The following is a 16,263-nucleotide window of genomic DNA, read 5'->3' on the forward strand; positions in this document are numbered from 1 at the left end:
TGATTGTGCATGGATTAGGCAGATTGTATTTTGACTTCTTGGAGAGAGGAGTCTGAGCTTTGCAGTACAGGTGTACCGGTACTTAAAGACCTGAATAAATGTTCCTGCATCTGAAGTAATCCAACATCTGAATGACTGTATTTTTACTGTCTCCATATTCTAAGAACTCAACAGTTTATGTCCAGAGACTTCATTGCAGATTTGTTATTTTCTCGTTGCTTACAACCACAGCACCTACATGTAGGTGGCACACCCAGGGAATCTCAGCCACCTCGTCTTCAGGGAAAGAGCCTTTCCTCTGTCAGCCGACTCTTTCCACACCGATCACGGACGGAGGAACACCAGCCGCGAAATGTGTCATTCAGGCAGTCTGAGAATTGTATCCTTTAGCTTTGTTACCATATATTCCGCTGATGAGAGAGAGAGAGCGCCCTTTACTATCAATTTGGGAGATGTTTGTTCTCCATCATGTTACCTAGAAACATGCATGTTGAGTAAGAAGAAATTGAATTGAATTGTAAGGTTTTACATGAAATCATAAGTGCTCTTTGTCACCATACCTCTGCATGCCTAAAATACTTGTATATTGTAGTTTTCATAACTTCACAAATCTGGCATTTCTACATGTCCACCAAAATAGTGTAAATGTTATGTCTTTGTTGCATTTTAAATTGTACCGGTACCTCAAGGAAAGAAACCTCAATAGATACAAAGGCTGTCAGGTACAATAGACTCTACGTACCAGCGTATGTGCATGTAAGTTCAGAAAGGAGCAAAGCAATGATGCCCAAGCCAAACTGAAACGAATGTTGTGTTTTGGGTTTGTTTTGTTTTCTTCAATTACAGTGTAGCCTATGTATGCTGGAGTTGCTTTTTTTTTTCTTCTTCTTCTTTTTTTTTTGTTGCTGATTCTAACAGATATCTGGAAACAATAATTCTCAGTTAATAGAGATTTCCTAAATAAAAACCCTTTCTTGTTGCATGACCCAGGCTTTCCCAATTGATACATGTACAAGGCACAATTTTATGAGAATGAGTGTGCTGCCTATAAACAAGTTTTTAGCTCATAATATGCCTGGGCATGTCAACTGTCAAGTGATTTGTTTGTGCTGTTTGAAGTTCTTCAATTAGTATATCCAGGGCTGTACACTAACCCATTTTTTTCGACTTGTCCTCGTCCGACCAATAGATACCCAGTTTTTCTATAAAGTTTGTAACTGGTCCTTCTTTTTTTCTTCTTCTTCTTTTTCTTTTTTGACTAACTGACCCCAACAATGTTATCTTCATTTTTCACCACTCATGCTTGTACCTGACCAGTAAATTTGGCATTTCCTAAAAACTTACTGGCCCAACAGTGATTTTGGTGGGTCTGAGACCGTTGGACCAGTACAAGTGTTCAGTGTTTTATCCCTCACCCTTTATTGTGCACCTACATACTGTACTTGTATGTACAGTACTGTATTCAATCCTTTCATTTGTTTCCTTGACTAGACTCTCCCGTACAGCTGTTTTAGCGAGCCCGCACTACAACCAGCACAGTAGCGCCCTGTACTTCGATCAGTGTTTCACAGTTGAAGACAGACTAGGTGCAGGCTCCTTTGGAGAGGTTAGCAATTCTGGTATTCGTATTCATTTTGACCTGTATTAAACATGCCATCTCACTACTGCCTTCTGCTGAAAGAATCTATACATTATCTCAAACAAGCTGCAAGAGAAGGTGATTGTGGACTTTTTGTCAAAATGAGAATCCAATGGATACCAAAGCTTGATAACTATAAACTCCTGTCAGTAGATCTAAGAAAGTTTTAACCCGTTGGGGATGGACTGATTCACTACAATGTGCATTTCCCATATTTGACACCTGCCCGAGTATACTCGAGACTCGTCAGTTGGAAATAAGTGGTACAAGTTGTTCTGTTATGTAGTAGCTTAGACTCTGCAGATCATGAAATTGGTGTACAATGAATGCCAGTCAGAAAATGGTGATTTGATTATTATGTATGTCAGATATTCTAGGTTATTCTTGATTTTTATTTTGATGTGAATGTGTACAAGTTAAACTAAATAATGTTCAATAGAAGATAAAGCTTTTTCACTGTTAATTGTACAATGATAATGCTCAATGTATGACAACAAAGAATGTCAATGAGCAACATAAGTTTGCGTACTGGGAGTTGATGCATATAACTTGATGTGTTATAAGTTTACCAATTTTTTTTTTTTTTTTATTTGTCTGTTCTTTATATCTTTCGATGCATGCTAAAGGTATTCCAGGTAAAGAGCAGGGAAGATGGCAAATATTACGCTGTCAAGAGATCCCGGGAGCGTTTCAGGGGAGAATCTGACAAGTGAGTTGAGAGCAACCAAACACACACTCACACACACACACACACACACACACAAACAAGACAAATCTTGCCTTGATTCTCAAGGTTTCAATGTTTTCTAGCAGGCTGCGTGGGCCAAGACGTACAAAAATTGTATAGTGATTTCTTGGGCTAACAACACCCTAGTTTAGTACTTCAAGAGCAGAACACACTTACTACTTGTTTTCTGTGGGTATGGTGAATCACTGAATGACAACATTTCAGTACTACATGTAGTACATGTACTGCCTCTTGTTAATTTGTCTTATTTATTTTGAAAAGAGTGTTGTAAGAATCTCTTCACCCGCACAAACAAGCCAAAATGTCTGACCAGTAGCAGGTCGAGAAAGTATCTGTACATATGCAAAACTTAGTAGAACACATCAGGGAAACTTTTGAATAGATTTCTGACTGATTTTCTTCAAACTTTTTCGATGTGTACCATTGATATTGATGCATTCACTCAATATACATGTATTTCGATTTCACTATCCTCTGAAGGAGATTCTGACTGAATGTTCCTTGTCTGATTGACACCATGTGTTTTCGTTTTTGTGGTTGCTAGGAGACGGAAACTGGAGGAGGTGAGGAAGCATGAGAGTTTGTCGAGACACCCGAACTGTGTGGAATTTCACCGGGCGTGGGCTGAGAGAGGACACCTCTACATCCAGACCGAGCTGTGCAAGATGAGGTGAGTTTGACACATCACTGTTCATCAACGTTTAAATACACACAGATTATAATAATGATGATGATAATAATGATAATAATACATGGTACTTATAATGCGCCAATTCCACGTGACTGATGTGTTCAAGGCGCAGTAGGAAAAGTGAGTTAGGAAAAACAAAAATCTTTACACAAACATGCACATGAAAATAAATGAAACAATAATTATTATGTATGAGTCGTGGTCAAAGAAATCAAAGGCAGTCATAGTCATATTAATGAAAAAATATATCATCGGCATACATACAATGTACATCTTGATAATGACAGCTGTAGCTCTTCTTTAACCCATTGAGGACGGCTTGATTTTACCACAACACACATTTCCCATAGACACCTGCCTGAGTATACTCGGGACTCATCCTGAACGGGTTAAGCATCAATTGCTCACGCAGGTGATCAGTAATCTTATCATGTAGATATTCAGCCGTTGTAGTGGTGATGGTATTACTTGTGCTATCATCGTTATTGTTGTGATTATTACTATTGTTTTTGCTGTTGCCAATGTTGATAGCGGTGTTATTTTGACTATCATTGTAATTGGTATACTTTCTTTTATTTTGTTTGTCCGTCCTGATCTTTGATCTGTAGTTTGCAGGCGTATGCAGACCAGAATCACAACATACCTGAGAGTATTCTATGGAGCTTTCTAGTCGATCTGATACAGGTGAGACTTCCAAGTGATAAATGTGACCGTGCATCACAAAACCAGCAAAAAGTGGCACCCCTTGATTTTGCATGAGGACTCAAGAAAGGTGAAATAGGTCAACCAAGTCAATTTTGACTTTTTCATATTTTCTGAAAGAGCTATCCTTCTACATTATTCGTAAGTTTGCGATCATAACGTGAATGGGAAAGTGTGTTTTCATCAGTTTTTCTACAACCCTTTTTTGGGGGGACTATTTTAGATGATCAGGTATATGTCTTAGAAACCTCTTTTCATTTCTTGAAATCCTTTGCACTCTTCTCACTTTCAACTCTTATAAACTTTTGAAAAGACAATGCTACTGCTGTGAAAGTTGGCAGTAATCATGGACAGGATGTGTTAATAAAGCATGCTCAATTTCAGCTTAAACTGATAATCCCTTCATTGTTGTTACTCCAGTGGCTTACATCCTGTGTTTTGTCCCATTCATCGCACAGCCAGCACGGTTTGGTAAAGATTAAGCTCCTGAATAGACCCTGTACTTCAAAGCCTCTTTTCTCATCTCGCACTCTTCCAGAGTGTGTGCGTTCTTTCCAATATTTAGATATTTTAGGGGAGTCCATTTGAATTGAGTTGTACATCATTTCAAAGCTTAAAGTCTGCTCTTTCAGAATCTACTTAACTAAAAATCCCTGTCTGGCGACTTTTTGTTGGTTTTGTGGTGCAGTGTCACAAATGAAGAGTTTGATTGCAAAATTGGTAAGGCACTGTTTTTAAACACTTGAAAGTAACTACTTCCACTTCTATTGCTTTCATTGATGTTGCCACCACCATAACTAATTGTCAGTATTATAATGAGTTTTGCTCATTGCCATGGTGGCACTGATCCTTCAGGGCCTGAATCACATGCACGACCATGGTCTTCTTCATCTGGACATTAAGCCTGAGAATATCTTCATCTCGTACGAGGGGGTTTGCAAACTTGGCGACTTCGGCTTGTCGGTGCATATTACGGAGGTGAGTTGGACAATTCCAGTCCTTCTACATGTTTTACATTGATTTCTTGTGGGGGGGGGGGGGGGGGGGGGTGAAATGGAAAGTTCATAAAGAAAGTTAGCTTGCTGTACGTCCCATCATCAGAGTTCTTTTTAACCCTAAAGGGGCCGGGCTTTTTTGGCTATGCTCAGACCGGGGGGCGGATTCCGCACCCCCCCCCCCGAGATCTCGGCCATCGGTGGTGCGATCGCGATGAAATTTTGCATGCGTGAGACCCGCGTCATAATCTCCAAGATTGTGTCATAAGATTTTTTAAGCAATCAATTTCTAATTTTAATTAATTACTTATGCAAATTAAGCTCAAGATGATATTTTAGCCTAATTAAAAGCATTGAGAGTGTAATTTTTGATCTGTAAATCTGTTTTAGCATATTCAACAATTGTACATCACAAAAACTTCCAAAACTCATTTCAATTCTTATGTATTTTATTGTTTTCAGAATTTCTTATGTATTTCTTTGTTTTTCAACTTTTGTTTTTTCTTTGTTTTTTCATTGGAAATTACCACTGACCACTTTTCTACCGTAATTAGCACAAAATTAATCAATGAAAGTGATTGATTGTAAAAATAATCAGGTTTTTATGACTTTCATGACAGAGCACTGTTTTCCATAGGAAATGTACACAAAATCACAAAATTGTGCCCGTTTGGGGCGATATTCCATTACAAAAATGGGCGTGGCTTCGCAAAAGTATGCGCGGACGTTGCAAATTTGGTCTCAAAAGTTGCGCGAGACTTGAACAGAGAAAGTCATGAAGCCTCGCGACGAGGCCTTCTCGCGTTACAGAATTATAGCGCGAAACGTCGAGGGGGGGGCAGATTCCGCCCCCCCCCCCGGCCCTTTTAGGGTTAAAAATTCCCCCTCAAAGTTAGTTTTGAGAGTTATTTAAGCTCATGCGAAGCTCATGCAATATTGGAATTGTAAATTGTTTGAATTGGAATTTTAGTCCATGGTACCTTATTCAGAACCTCACTACATTCCTCTACAAATGCACTTTGAAAGACCTGCACACAAGTGTTTCTCAAGCTTTTATAAGATTTGATGGTTTTATACACTGATCTGACATTGGTATAGTTTACATTCTAATTTATTTGCTTGTTTGTTTGTTTGTTTGTTTGTTTTTTACCCTCTTCATGTGACTCGTCACATGACAGGATCAGGTGACTGATGCCCAAGAAGGTGATCCCAAATACCTCGCCCCAGAGCTCTTGCAGGGCCACTTTGGCAAGCATGCTGATGTGTTCAGGTGGGTAGAATCCGAACTCAGAGAAGTTTGATGGGAGAGGTTGAAGCAGTGATGATGAATGTACTATGTTGATAAGGAGGATTGGAGATGGGTGAGATCTGAAGTCGTTTGCTGAAAATTATTCTGTCTCTTTGGATAATATTTGATATGATCAATCAGACATAGTAGGTGTAAAGAATGCATATTCTTATTTCATCAGTGTAAGCCTTTGAGAAGTGTCAGCCATGTACTGAACATGTTTGTTACTATCCACGAGAGTCATTCACTTTAAATCAGCTGAAAACTTGGAAAATATGCCCTGATGTTTTCTAAATATTATTATTGTGCCATGTTTATGTCCTCTGCATTGATATTTTTGTCCTATGCTGCAGCCATGTCTGCTGTAGTACTCATTCAGTATTGAGTTGAGGTGTATTTGTATATACATGTATGTTTAAAATGTGTCTGTATAAAGTCAAGCACATATCTCACTTCGACATATAAAATGTCATCTTGTTTGTTTGTTTATGTGTTTTTGATTTGTTTTTTTAAGGGGGTGGGAGCATTCATTTTTTGTATTTTACTTCCTCACAATGTGTCTATTTGCCTCTGTATTTTTCTTTCTCTTGCGTCACAATAGTCTGGGAATCGTGTATGTGAACTTTGTTAAAGAGAAAGCTCACTTTAAAGTTTCAAGCGTTTTTTTTTTTATACATTTCGTCTCCCTCTCCCTGTCCTCTCTATGTTTCTCTCACTCTCTCTTTATTTTTATCTCTCTCTTTCTGTTTATCTATTTATCTATCTATCTATCTTTCTATTTATCTATCTATCCATCTGTCTATCTATCTATCTATCTGTCTATCCATCTATCTATCTATTCATCTGTCTATCTATCTGTCTATCTATCTTCTATCTATCCTTCTATCTTTCTATCTATCCATCTGTCCATCTATCCATCTATCCATCTATCCATCTATCTATCTATCTATCTATCTATCTATCTATCCATCTGTCTTTCTATCTATATATGCATCTATTTATCTATCTATCTCTCTTTCTTATTACACTAGTTTGGGAATCACGATACTGGAGTTGGCCAGTGATCTCGAACTGCCACGGAATGGAGAATCTTGGCATGACTTGAGAAAGGGAAGGATACCATGGCAACTTACAGCAGGTAGGGATGATAATCTTTACCCAGGGAAACAGGGATATCCATCTGGCGACAAATATCATCACTTTCATCACCATCATTATTGAAAGTAGTAGTAGTAGTAGTAGTAGTAGTAGTAGTATTTTCACTTTCCTTTTTACTTTTGTTAATACTATTGTAGAAGTTATTGTTATTATAATTATTATTATTATTATTATTATTATTATTATTATTATTACTACTACTACTACTACTGCTGCTACATGTACTACTAGTACTACTAATACTATTATTATTATTATCATTATTATTGTCATTGACATTATCATCATCATCATCATAATCACACCCTATGATAGTAATAAAATTCAATACCTTCATGTCTTGCATCTTCCGATAGCAGTGAGCTTTAAATCTGTGACACAAACACTAAGACCACACAGCCTCCCTGCTTGGACAATGGAACATTTGAATGGAAGAGCTCTTGCACACAGATTAATTTTGTTCGATGGGTGCTTCGTTGCCATTACAAATCATAACGTTCAGAACACGGCCTCAACCCCCACTCAGATTTCCCTATGTAGCTTTGACTGATATTAACCCTAACTAGGCCGGGGGGGGGCCTCCGAGGCCCCCCCTCGACGTTTTGCGCAATGTATCGCTATCGCGAAAAGCTATCGCCGCGACGTTTCATGACTTTTTTCTTTCGAGTCTCCCGCATCTTTTGACACCAAATTTGCGATGCCCGGGTGCGCGGTTCCGAAGTTGCGCATAAATATGTACGTGCATGTCAGACCAAAAGTTGCTCAAAAACGTGAATTTGTGTACAATTTCAATGCAAACTGTGTTTACAGGCAAATTTCATAAAAGCATGATTATTTTGGGGTTTTATTGAGTAAAATCAATAAATAACATATTTTCTTGTTCGGAACAATGTCGCGGACAAATTTCATCGAAAAAACTGATAATTTAAAAAAAAATCAACTTCATGGTACTTTAGATTACATCATAGGCACTGTGTGTGTCAATTTTCGTCGCGATCGCGTGGTCGACGGCCGAGATCTGGAGGGGGGCCTGGGAGCCCCCCCCCCCCCCGGCCGTATCATCTACCTAAATAGCCCGGCCTATCACAAAAACATGAAACTGTCAAATTTCATTGCACTTTTTTTTACTGCTTTACTGCAGTTGTCGTGGAACCTTCAAAGTTTTGTGTTGTTTCCAGTTTTCTTTCTTCATCATCAGTTAACATAGAGCTGATGTTCATCCTGAAATTAGATGCTTCTTCCCACGTAGCCTCACTTGCAGACCTTACATGTATACAAATGTGCATCATATGAAAAAGAAAAAAAGAATAAAAACTTGTTGGCTATTTTAAAGAAAGATATCACCCAATCACTGTCATTGTTTTTGTTTTTGATTTTTTTTTTCAAGAAAACAAACTTGATAAAGTCTTTTATTCTATTATTTTCTTGTCACTCCCTCTTACATCGTACACCAGGAATTTCTCCTGCCCTTAAGAGTCTCATTGAGAGCATGATGGACCCAGACTTCAGGAGACGTCCCACTCTGGCTGCCTTGATGGAGTCAAGAATGGTCCAACAAACCATCGCCTGGCAACGCAGACAAAGACTCCTCAAAAGAATTGTGAGTGTTGTCTTCGAAAGGGAGAGCCTGTTATTTTCCACAATATAATGATCATCCCCTGGAATCCTTTAATCTCAAAAATCACTAAATTTTCAACAGAGAAAACAAAAAGTTTGTTTGTGCAACATTCTTGCAAAATAACATCAATATTGATGCCAATTGATATAGAAATAATTTTTGTTTGGGATTGCACTGACAATTTTAAGGCTTTTAAACTCAAAATAGTATACAATGCATATTTTGATACTCTAAATTGAGGTAGGAGGTTTTTCCAGTATGATATGTCAATTGAGATACATGGTCTGGTCACCATTGGCATTCTATGTTATTTTTTGTTCATCAAATTTTTTATTGGAAAATATAGTCTGATTATAGAAACATTATTTCATTACTTGCACATATTGTCGGCTGAGAGTGAGAAGGGCGTTAAGTTGTCTCGAACACTATGGCCCGAATTCATGAAGGTGGTACAAATGAAACCATGGTTTAAACCATGGACAAAAACCATGGAGCGCCAAGTGTCGCACGGAATATTTCGCTACGAAATTGGTCATTTCGTCGACAAAATGACCGCTTCGTTAATGAAATTATCATTTCGTGGACGAAATGTTCATTTAGTTACAAAATGTTGTTATTTCGTTACAAAATAATCATTTCATCGACGAAATGACTGATTTTGTAACGAAATATTCCATGCGACACCTGGCGCTCCATGGTTTTTGTCCATGGTTTAAACCATGGTTTCATTTGTACCACCTTCGTGAATTCGGGCCTATGGGTTTAGTGACAACTTAACGCCTTTACCATTCTCAACAGACGATATGTCAAATGCAATATAGAGCGTGGCCATCAAGTTTACCATACTCATTGCATATTTTGAGAACATTTAGAATCACTGAATTTATAGCAGCAGTGGCCAATTTGGATAAAGAAACTGACTAGCAATCATTGCAACTTGCTGTCATTGCAGTCACCATAGCAGCAACTGATATGCTTGGAATTTGATTGGCTGTTTGGCTATTGCTATGGTAGCTGCAACTTTGACAGTTTGCCATTGTTGTAAAGTGTTTTATGATATGCCTACAAAGAATGGACTACGAATATTGAACAAATTACTGTATTTAATGAGGAATGTTCAGGTGCATTTTAATTTCGCGAATTTCGCGAGAGCCAAGATTCGTGAAATTAAAATGCATGCAAAAGTTTTCGTTTACACTATTCGCGAGAGCCAAGATTCGTGAAATTAAAATGCATGCAAAAGTTTTCGTTTACACTATTCGCGAGAGCCAAGATTCGTGAAATTAAAATGCATGCAAAAGTTTTTGTTTACACTATATATGCAGTGAATGTTAGAGGCAACTCGCGAAAATTTCATGCCACTAAGAAGGCCGTTGGCCCCAATTCGCAAAATTTCATTCCGTGAAAATATTGTGTTTTACAGTGTACAAAAAAAAATGAAGATTATGCAAAACTTTTGTTACAAATTGATGCTTTATTCTGTTCAATGACTGAACATTGTATGTGATATTTCTTTTTCTTAGAATTTTAGTTTTCTTTTATTTTCTTCTGTGTTCAGTGGAAGAAATCGTTTGGGTGGATATCTGTGCTGTTCGCCATCATCGTAGGTGTTGTCTTCAGAATACTGAAACCGCTCATGGGTAGTCGCTATGGCAACCAGAGGTTGGAGGAGGCTGATGGTGTCTCGGACCGACCCCGACATCCCTCGGAGTGGGACCTCAGTTTCTCAGACGGTAAGGTGCATTTTTCATTTTCATCCCTGTAGCTTGGAATCTACTGTTTTGGTGATGCACTCAAATTCTACGAGTGCTTTGTTCAAAAAAGTTGCCCTCTAAATAAAACAAATGCAGAAAATATTCCCTTGCATTCACAGTTCACTGTTATACTTCCCTTCTTCTTTCAGATGAGATTTTTGAGAGTGACATCTCTCATGGTTCCCTTGGTTGTCCACTTGGCAGCCTGTCATTTTCTAGTGAGGAAGAGCCGAATGCAGTTTCACATAGCGGAAGCAGAGTGAGCAGGTGAGGTCGGGTTCACACAACTTGTCTGTTTTCAACACTTGTTCATTTTCAAAGTGGATTTGGATGGGGTTAGTGTATTGCCATGTGTTAAACAACCAATAAAGACATTAGAATCAAATGAATATTTTGGTACTTCTTTGGTAAGCAATATAGCATAGATTGAGAAACTTGCACAGTATGACAAAGTGCAAATGAGTTGAGGTAGTGATGTCACAGCAGCACAAGCTGCACATTGGCATGCAGATTTTAATTAAATTCTATCTCAGGAATACAATACGTAAGAATGAATGTTGCCTGGTGTAGTCAATATTTTTCAACCTCGTGTATTAGTCGAAACACTGGGAGAAATCCTTCCCGTGATGGATATCAGTATGATGATCTAACTGTGCAAGTTGATTCCCCTAAAACCAAGGATGTTTTCTGGTCCCTTCAGATTTGACTAAGGCGAGGCTGACCGAATTGTAGGCATGCAATAACTTCACATTTGTGACCCTGCATCACAAAACAAACAAAAAGTCGCCAGACATGGATTTTTAGTTAAGGGCAGATTCTGAAAGAGCAGACTCTAAGCTTTAAAATGATGTATAACTCAATTGAAATGGACTCTCCTAACCTATTGTATCTGAATATTGAAAAGAAAACACACACTCTGGAAAAGTGTGAACCGAGAAAAGTGGCTCTGAAGTACAGGGTCTATCTGACTATTCAAGCTCTTAATCTTTACCAAACCGCGCTAGCTGTGTGATGAATGGGACAAAAAAAAAACCCTGGATGTAAACCACTGGGGCAACAACAATGAAGGGATTATCAGATTAAGTTGAAATTAAGCATGCTCTATTAACACATTCTGTCCATGATTATGCCAACTTTCAAAGCAGTAGTCTTATCCCTTTAAAAGTTATCAGATTTGAAGGTGAAGAGTGTGCAAAGGGTTATCAAGAAATGAAAAGGGGCCTCGAAGACATAACCTGATCTCACTACTCATCAAAAAAGAGTTGTAGAAAAACTGCTGAAAATGCACTTTCCCATTCATTTTATGATCCCAAACTTAAAAATAATGTAGAAGAAGGATAGTTCTTTCAGAAAATATGAAAAACTTAATACTGACATAGTTGACCCGCTTCACCTTTTTTGGGTCCTCACGTAAAATCAAGGGGTGCGACTTTTTGTTCGTTTTGTGGTGCACGGTCACATTTATTACTTTGAAGAAGCAGGTTTTAGTTTTATCAGTACTGAACCAAAAATATGAAACTTTGATAGTTTGTTTGTACAGACAAGAGGAAGAGTGATTATTGTTTGCATGGTTGCATTGATATTTCTCTTTTGCTGGAAGATACTTTGATCTTTACAGATTTGTAGAGTGGCATTTGAATTCAAACCTTCTTCTGGACACCCTCATTTTCTAAGGATCATACTTGCCAACTAGTAAGATTTTATCAGATTCAGTAAGATTTTTTACGTTAAAAATAGCAAAATCAGATTTTCTGTCAGAGAAATCAGATTTTAAAAAAATATTTAGATATACCTTTCATGTGTATTTTCTGAAGATTTGACCGAAAGTAAGATTTTTAACTTCAGTTTGCATATAAAATAAGATTTTTGCAATCCATGAGTAAGATATTTCATCGTGAAATGTTGGCAGGTATGAAGGATGGAGGAGGTGTCGCGGCCAAGTTGATAAGAGCGCTCGTCTTTGAATCACATGAGTGTAGTAGGGGTCGATTGGCATGTGCGCACCTGTAGAATAGCGACTGGCTGGAATGCTCCCTGGGGAGTGGAGAGTGAGCACTGTTAGTGCTGGCTGGAAACAATGTATCCACTGACTGGGGTAATAATAGTCTGCAAAGTGCATTGAAATTCTCAACAAATCTGAACTTTGTCAAATCGAAACTAGCTTTTGCTATTTAAAGACCCCATATTATCTGAATTATTCTCCCTGTCAGGAGTTTTCAAATACCTGCCACGCCCATGCACATGAAGAGTGTCAGGGGCCCCACCCCCAGAAGTTCGTCTCCGATATCGACTGGGATAGCCTCCACTAGGTGAGTGAGAATCCGTCTCTACGGAAAAAACTGTGATTTTCGCAAGAGTTAATTTTGGTGAATTTCCCGTACTGTGGACTTCCATTATAACAAAGTCCTCTGGACCGGCAATTTTCTTTCATTCTATCGAAATTTGTTATAACCGAACAAATAAACAATAAATAACAAAGAACAGATAGTTTTTTTTGGTCTGAATGTTTACTTCCTTGTAACCGGAATTTCGTTATAACCATGTTTGTTGTAACGGGAGTGCACTGTATCACTTTTGGGCCGCGAATTTAACAACAAGGAAAAATACCACCACGGCAATGCACAGTAGATAGGCAGAGTTAACAGTGGCATCAATGGTAAATCGCAAAAACAGCATCTCGCGAAAATTACTGTGACTAACTCCTCACTTGCGAAAATATCTCTATGCTAACATGTTATGATACACAGTATACACACTCAATTATTAACTACTCCCATTAATAATGATAAACAGGTAGATCCCTAAAATTACCCTTTCAAACGTCTTAAGGTCAAAAGTCTTCAAATTGTGCTTGAATATCTACTGGTATTGTCTTTTCTATGTTTTCAGACTTTTTCACTGTCTGTAGGTAAAGGTTTTTTGTAGGATTTTGTAATGTCTTGTTGTAGAGACTATGACTTCACTTAACTTGATTTAAGCCGTTTGAATTCATTGTTAGGCCCAAGACCTTACCCTGGACTGGTCCTGTACTTTTGTCAAACAATTCTCCCATGATATTGACCCTAAATCAACGAAACAGACTGAACCAGCACCCGAGCCCCAACGTCAGTTTGGTCCAGAGCTCCCGCAGATCTCACACCGCATCCCGCATCATGGGGGGAACCCCCAGGGGAACCCCCAGAGGAACCCCGAGGGGAACCCCCAGCAAGCTCAACTTCAGCTCCGCATCGGAGGAGAGCGACTCTGAGAGGAAGATTAGTATGATTGAACCCAGAAGCCTCAGTTTGGTGAGTTATAAAACAGATAGGGACTGCTTCTAGGGGCATTGTTGATATGAATTGGTAACTTACTAGCAATAAACAATTTCGCATAATATACATCGTAAATCTATATTCTCTCGCACACACACACACACACACACACACACACAAAGTATATATCAGCATGCGTACATGTTGTAGTAGTTGAACTATTTTTTTTTTTTTTTTATGTAGTATGCTGCGTTCTGTTGTAAAATCACAATTTCAACATTAACTGCTGGTCAGTCTTCGTTTATCAATGCCAATGAATAAATGATGACAATAATGGCGATTATAATAGCACATAAAATATCTTAAAAATGTTCTCAAAGTTTCCTGTGTCTTTAAAGGATGTGACTCTAAGGGATAATACCCATTTAAATCACTCCTCTTTGAGTTTTTTTTTGCTTTTTGTTTGTTTGTTTGTTTGTTTGTTTGTTTGTTTGTTTGTTTTTAACTTTACTAGTATCAGGAGCCAATGAAGTGGTTCAACTATTGGCAGTTTATTTTACTTTGTGCATTTCAAAACTTAATTCGAAATTCTGAGTTTGAATTCTGCTCATCCCCATGTCAAATTGCAACAAAATATGCTGCTAGCAGTCTCACACTAGTACTTAAATACATGTACTAATGTGTTTTTACCAGTAAAAACCAATAATTTTACATGGTCAAAATAGTACACCTGTCTAAGTCATGTTTGTGCCTGTTGTGCACAGATGAAAGTCTGAGAGAAGAAAGTCTGAGAAAAGAAACATGTAAAGGTATATTAAAGGCATTAACTTTTTTCACAGCGTTTGATATCTTTAGAACCAGTACGCATTAGATGTACGCGTGTATGTATGCTCAGTAGCACATACTGTAAAACATGATATATTCGCGTCATGAATTTTTCGCGAATTGGAGCCGGCGACCTTTTTTGCGGCATGAAATTGTCGCGAACTGCGAAGTGTAGACAAGAACTTTCGCGTGCATTTTAATTTCGCGAATCTTGGCGCTCGTGAAATTCGCGAAATTAAAATGCACGCGAACATTCCTCATTTTACAGTGATTGCACAAACAGATGAAAATTGTGCATGGAATTCATGTAAATATCCATGAACTCCATATATTATTTATTACGTTCTCTTTTAAGAGAAATTATGGCCGTGCTGAAGATATTTCAATGGCATGTGTTTTTTAAAGCAAAACGAGATTAACAAAACTCTTCATTAGTATAGAGGTCCCCTTAAAGTTAGAAATGCCAAACTCGAGTAGCATGATAGCATATTCTAGGAACAATCTGAGAGAAAATATGTGTGATGATCAAACATGCAATTTTGTGTCACAACTAATCGATATGTTGTTTTCTGCTGTCTACATTTCATGTTACAGGAATTTGAGCAGCTTGGTGATGAGAGTGACTGATGGCTGTGAGAGAGCTGTCTGTTGGCTGTCAGAGAGCTGACTGATGGCTGTCAGAGAGCTGACTGATGGCTGTCAGAGAGCTGACTGATGGCTGTCAGAGAGCTGACTGATGGCTGTCAGAGAGCTGTCTGATGGCTGTCAGAGAGCTGACTGATGGCTGTCAGAGAGCTGACTGATGGCTGTCAGAGAGCTGACTGATGGCTGTCAGAGAGCTGTCTGATGGCTGTCAGAGAGCTGACTGATGGCTGTCAGAGAGCTGTCTGTTCCTGGAAGTAATATCTCCTTGTGACTGGGTGAAGTGAAGAGATCGATAGCAAAATGAGTTATCTCCATTTTTGTCAAGTTTAGATGTTTGTGATTGAAGCTGCTAAAAACAAAAAGAAAATATCGAGAGAATGCAGGATATTTTTAATCATAATTTCAAGAATATTCCTTATTATGTTATGAGTCAGGTATCATTGGAAAGGTTGTAGTTTGTTCTACTTGATGATGGATCTGATTTAAAATGCTTTACTAGTAATGGTGCTTAGCCCATTTTGTCAAGAAGCTTTTCACATGAACAATAATATAGATGTGCAATTAATGTTGATGGTTAAAGAAGGAATTGAAGGAATATAAACTGGTTGTTCCCCAGCACTGTGCTTTCACAGAATTTTCAAGAAGTAGTGAATTATTAGAGTGATGTAAAGAGGATATCAAAGGAATTCTACAGTATTTTTCACTTCCTTGTACACAAAAGAGGATTTGGTGTAGCTCCTCTAGCCGGCTTAAATATGTCTGCTGTATTGAAATATAAGTAAAAAAAAAAGATAGATAAATAAATAAAAAATAGAATGCCAGCAACAGGTCAAGAAGTACATTTCATAAGTTTCATTAATGCTTTATATCACCAAAAACTTAATTTGACTTTGCAAGCATTTCCATCTGCCTTTGTTTAGTAATCAATCTAAACTTGACCTAGTTGTAG

At 38.1% G+C, this 16,263-nt stretch overlaps 1 protein-coding gene across 1 annotated transcript in view; it reads left to right on the plus strand.

Annotated features, from left to right (window-relative positions):
* LOC140246996 (membrane-associated tyrosine- and threonine-specific cdc2-inhibitory kinase-like) overlaps window positions 1-15,302 on the plus strand; it is a 17,793-nt gene extending 2,491 nt beyond the window's left edge. Inside the window, exons 2-15 of the mRNA XM_072326300.1 lie at window positions 232-379; window positions 1,506-1,606; window positions 2,266-2,348; window positions 2,932-3,057; window positions 3,687-3,762; window positions 4,636-4,758; window positions 5,954-6,045; window positions 7,095-7,201; window positions 8,676-8,821; window positions 10,398-10,572; window positions 10,743-10,860; window positions 12,804-12,902; window positions 13,673-13,880; window positions 15,264-15,302. Of these exons, the coding sequence (XP_072182401.1) occupies window positions 232-379; window positions 1,506-1,606; window positions 2,266-2,348; window positions 2,932-3,057; window positions 3,687-3,762; window positions 4,636-4,758; window positions 5,954-6,045; window positions 7,095-7,201; window positions 8,676-8,821; window positions 10,398-10,572; window positions 10,743-10,860; window positions 12,804-12,902; window positions 13,673-13,880; window positions 15,264-15,296 (1,635 nt within the window). The 3' untranslated portion in view covers window positions 15,297-15,302. The remainder of the gene's footprint in view (window positions 1-231; window positions 380-1,505; window positions 1,607-2,265; window positions 2,349-2,931; window positions 3,058-3,686; window positions 3,763-4,635; window positions 4,759-5,953; window positions 6,046-7,094; window positions 7,202-8,675; window positions 8,822-10,397; window positions 10,573-10,742; window positions 10,861-12,803; window positions 12,903-13,672; window positions 13,881-15,263) is intronic.
* Window positions 15,303-16,263: the final 961 nt, after the last annotated feature.

This window comes from Diadema setosum, chromosome 3 (assembly GCF_964275005.1).
Source record: "Diadema setosum chromosome 3, eeDiaSeto1, whole genome shotgun sequence".
Lineage (NCBI taxonomy): Eukaryota > Metazoa > Echinodermata > Echinoidea > Diadematoida > Diadematidae > Diadema > Diadema setosum.